We start from the raw sequence: 4,823 nt of genomic DNA on the forward strand, positions 1-4,823 counted from the left end.
TAAATTTATTTCTTACTAATTATGTAAGAAGGGTATAATAGTCAATTTATATAAACTGTATTTTCTATCCTCTCCTTTTTCTCTCTAACCAAACAAAAGAGTTTTCCACCCTCCCACTTTTCCACCCCTCCAACCAAACACACATGAGGGAAAACCAAATCTTTTATATCCTTTCACTTTTCCATCCTCTTACTAATTTTTCATCATCCCACTTTTCCACTCCCCAACCAAACGGACCCTTAGAGCATTCTTGTTTCTCAAAAAAAAAAAAAAAAAAAAAAAAAAACTTAGAGCATTCTCATCAAGAATGCTAAATATTTTAGCATTTACCATTACAAGATCATACTTTATCAATTTTAACATACCACTTTACAATCCATCAAACATCAAACATTCTATTTTTTTTACAACTTCATTTAAATAATATTATTTTGATTTTATACTCTCTTTCCACCACTTTCTTCTTAGTCCAGGTAACCCTATTCATAGCCACACCCACGGCTAGCCACTGCCAGCCACCACCACATAAAAAAAAAAACCACCAGCCGGTAGCCACCACAATCCCCACCACCAAATCACAAACCCAAACCCACATCCTCATACCACCATCAACCAAAAAAACAAAAACAAAAACAAAAACAACCTAGAGACCCATGACTACCACAACTAGTACCACCTCAGCCACAACAACCACACCTTAGTCAAGGTCAACCATTGTCACAGCCACGGTCACACCCCCAACCACCACAATCACAACAAATTGTTGGGTTTTCTGGAGCCTAGTTGTGTTTGATTTGGTTGATGACTTGACCTAACCCAAAATAATGTTGCATGATTTTTATGGGAAATTTTCTGAGGTTTAGTCCATGAGCGCTTCGGCTTGGGCCGCCCTCGGGAAATTTTTTTGCTCGTTTTGTAGCCCGTTGTGTATCCTGTGCACAGGATGTAGAAAACACAGTTTTAGTGATTAGAGGTTTTGTTGTGTTGTTGTTGTTGTTCTTGAGAGATTGAAACACTGTAGCCGCACTTTGTATTTTTCCTTGATAATAGTGAAATCCCTACAACTCTGTGGATGTAGGCAAATTGCTGAACCATGTAAATATTGTCTTGTGCGTGAGATTGTTTTCTTTGGCGTGTTTTCTCTATTTTTTGTTTCTCACAGGTTGGGAATTTCGGGTTAATTCCCTTCACAAATTGCAACCAACCACGTCCAAAAAAAATAATCACCCAAAACCACCATCAATGCCACCCACAACCTGCAAATCCAAATCCCACCACCGCAACCTAGCCTTACCCTAGTACCAAGAGCCACCACAAAACCCACCACCCACTCGGATCCGGCGTCGAAGCTCCGAATAGCACACATTTAGTGTAGCGAACAAGACCAATTAAAGAAATCGCCTCTGATTTCGATTTCTTGTCGCTTTGGTTTTGACTTTGAACCTTTGCTTCGAGAATTTCAATTTCTTCTCTACAACTCGAAGCATCATGAAGCCCCAACTTGGAGAAAATCTCAATGAGCTTAGATTGTTCTGGAACAATCTCACTCTTGATCGAATCAAGCAAACCCAAAACGACGCGTTTAACCACTGATACCTACCAAATCAGATCCATGAACCCAAGCTTGTATATATATATATATATATATACTGATATTTCAAAAACAGCCATTGTTTAAAAAAAATAAGTAAAAAACAACCCTCACCATTTCTCTAATTTACACTTCCATGGCCATCTCCTTCTCCAACCTTCCCTCACTCACCTTTCCTTCCCCAATTACCAAAAACCAGTTCCCATTTCCCATCAAATCCCTAACCACCAAACCACCAAAACGCCGCCGTTTCGAAATCCGCTTCTCAACGTCAAAGAACAACGAATTCAGAGCCAGAGAGGCAGTCGAAACCCGCGTTGGTTTGGTTTTGCCTGGGGGTAGTTGGTGGAGTCTAGGCGAGGATGATGATGATGATGGCAATGTAGAAAGTAGAACAAAGTCGGCGCCGGCGAAGCCAATCACGGCGGTCTTCGCTCTTCGGCGAATGTGGGAATTGATTTCCGGTGATGGTAGATGGGCCATTTTTGTTGGTTTTGGCGCATTGGTTATAGCCGCGGTGCGTTTTGTTAATTTATTACTGTTCTTATTCTTTCTCTTTTGTATGAATGCTTTAGCTTGAGTTACATAAAAGCTTGTTTGGGATGAGGAAATCTAGGAAGCACGATCACTTCATTTAGGTGACGTAACCGACTATTTTATGTTTTGAGCAATTTTTGCTCGTGTCACAGTGTTGTACCCGTACTGATATCCATGCTTGATGCTTCTTAGGAGGAAATAAATGGCATGGATTCCCAAAAAAAAAAATTATTGGCTAAATTACTGTTTTGGGCCTCTAACAATAGGATAATTTCAATTTGTACAAAGTTTTCAGGAATCTTCTCTCGTACCATTACATGGCGACTAATAAAACCATTTACGTGTATTATTCAAACAAGTTATTAAATAGATCATGTGATAAATGTACACGTGGATGGTTTTATTAATCGCCACGTAATGAGTTGAAGGAATTTCCTTCTAAACTGGTTTGGAGATGGAACTTTTTCCTTTCAACTTTGCCGCCATACATTTAATTGCCTAATTATATTAATTGTGTCAATTTCATGCCTCAACTTTGACTTCTATGGATAATAACAACACGGTTTTGAAAGTTCGGGGACAAAATTGTGTTTCAATTAATAGTTGAGAAACTTTGGGGGTGTTTGGTAGTGTAGTTTGAAAATTGTTATTTGTAGTTTTTTGAAATACGTGTGGGTGAAAAAGTGTGTTGAAATGCGTGAAATACTGTTTAAAAACTAAAAAATGTTGTTTAAAAACACAAACCAAACGGGCCCTTTAATTTCCAAAATTATTGTAGGAAATTAACACTTTTAAATGTACAGGGTTGAAATTCAAATTGTGACAAATGTATGAGACCAAAATTTTTAACGAATAATCCATTTCTTCTCGGAGAAATGACAAATAAAAAGTGAATGGTATAATTATAAAATTAGATTTTTATTTTATTTCTATTCAATTTTTTATGATCTACCCATTATATTCCATTATGTTTTATAAACTCCCAAACATAGCGTAGAACTTTGTAATTGGAAAGGTAAAGAATCTTGTAGGTGATGATTTAATGAGTTGTGTTGATGAATATGTGGTATATGAGTGTAGTAGATCTAGATGATATATTGCTACAACTAGGATGCACTAGCCATATTTTGCAATAACAAAAAGGCAATGTACCTTCTCATTGCCTCATATAGCCCAAATCAACCTAGTATACACTTTGTGTGCTTCACGCACAATCCTTGGCGGTTGTTTTTTTTTTTTTTTGGGTTTGCATGTCAAAAGCACTCTTTGTTTTGAAAATTTATATTCAAAAATGCTTACACTGGGAGTAGAATTGGTTTCGTTACTAGTTTAGCTGTTCTGAGCTCTCAGCTTTGACGTTCATTAAGCCTCTTCAAATCATTTAAACTTTTTTTTTCCTTTTTGAAATAATGTATAACTCTTTGCATATTCATTTTCTTTGATTTTATATGTCCATCTACAGTCACTTTCTAACATATGTTTCTCTGCTGCAGCTTTCAGAGATATCAATACCAAGTGTATTGACAGCATCAATCTTTTCTGCACAGAATGGTGAAACTGTGGTGTTCTGTAGGAACTCACAGTTCTTACTTATCTTGTGTGTCACATCGGGGATATGCAGGTTGGTTCATATATAGTAAAATTTTGTTAACATTTAAGTTTAGACAGACAACAAGCAATTTTGTAAAACTAAATTCAATATTTATATTTTGATTCTTCTTGAATTATTTTACCAGAATCAATATATAACATTCTTATTAAATTTTCTTTACTCCATGTGTTCTTTCTGAATGGTCAAATTAAAGTTCCATTTGATTTCATACATGTGTGCCACTTAGTAGTGGATTTATGGATGTCGAATGCATAGCTCCTTTATAGCAGAAATTTTATATGTATGGGTAATTTACAAAATCTAGACCTTAAAATTTTATTCATATTATCCTTTAATTGCTCATCCATAATTATATGCTGTGATTTCTGATGATTATTATAGGAGAACTATTGTCTGGCATGGGGAACTGATTGCGTGATCAACACGATCTCCTTTTTGTATGCTTAGGAATTAAGGGTTAGTTTGTCCTTGTAATTGAGGCCATACACAAGGTCCTGCCCTGTTTCTCAATTCCATGTACTGATACTGAAATGGACAAGGCGAGAATGGAGATGATCACTATGTGCAAACTGTGACACTTCCTTCTTTTTTATCTTATTTTTAATAGATGAATTTGTATGGTGTGGTGGTTATGTGAAATTTTAACAAGGAAAATTTAAATGCACTCCAACAAGTTGACTAGCTTTAAAGTTGCAATCCATCATGAAAGTGCCCAGGGAACATATGATGTCCACATAATTTGGTTATTTTGTATAGTGTTTATAATAACATATCTTATGTAAAAGGTATAGGAAATTGTAATTTGAGCTATTTATATAACTTCTTATGTTTTGAGGTTGTTGGTTTTTAATTATGTTTCTTTTAAATTTCAGTGGCCTGCGGAGTGGCTGTTTTGCAATTGCGAATATGATCTTGGTGAGTCTGTTGATCTTAGTTATTTCTCAAAGAATCCCCCCAAGTGATAGTTTTGACTTTATGGAGGCTATGAGACATATACCTTCCCTGTCGTTGCCATGCTAATTGACATAATGGTTTGTTTCATCTGTTACTTTCAGCAGGAAGTTTCAACTTTTTGATACAGAA

At 36.0% G+C, this 4,823-nt stretch overlaps 1 protein-coding gene across 2 annotated transcripts; it reads left to right on the forward strand.

Moving 5' to 3' along the window:
• Positions 1-1,647: 1,647 nt before the first annotated feature.
• LOC136070526 (ABC transporter B family member 26, chloroplastic-like) lies at positions 1,648-4,823 on the forward strand. 2 transcript variants are annotated; one of them, XM_065780558.1, is made up of 3 exons: positions 1,648-2,108; positions 3,622-3,749; positions 4,613-4,823. In XM_065780558.1, the coding sequence occupies exons 1-3, from the start codon at positions 1,728-1,730 to the stop codon at positions 4,758-4,760; spliced, it is 657 nt and encodes a 218-aa protein (XP_065636630.1). In that variant the 5' UTR covers positions 1,648-1,727; the 3' UTR covers positions 4,761-4,823. The 2 variants fall into 2 exon arrangements, with proteins under 2 accessions (XP_065636630.1, XP_065636631.1); XM_065780559.1 differs by lacking the exon at positions 4,613-4,823 and adding an exon at positions 4,122-4,214.

The sequence above is a fragment of the Quercus suber genome, unplaced genomic scaffold (genome assembly GCF_002906115.3).
Source record: "Quercus suber isolate HL8 unplaced genomic scaffold, Cork oak 2.0 scaffold_239, whole genome shotgun sequence".
Classification (NCBI taxonomy): Eukaryota; Viridiplantae; Streptophyta; class Magnoliopsida; order Fagales; family Fagaceae; genus Quercus; species Quercus suber.

Bases quoted from the DNA above. Each gene is read 5' to 3' on its own strand.
- LOC136070526 (XM_065780558.1), top strand. From the start codon at position 1,728: ATGGCCATCTCCTTCTCCAACCTTCCCTCACTCACCTTTCCTTCCCCA. The intron at 2,109-3,621 runs GTGCGTTTTGTT...TCTCTGCTGCAG, and splicing joins GCGCATTGGTTATAGCCGCG to CTTTCAGAGATATCAATACC. The intron at 3,750-4,612 runs GTTGGTTCATAT...TTTAAATTTCAG, and splicing joins GTCACATCGGGGATATGCAG to TGGCCTGCGGAGTGGCTGTT.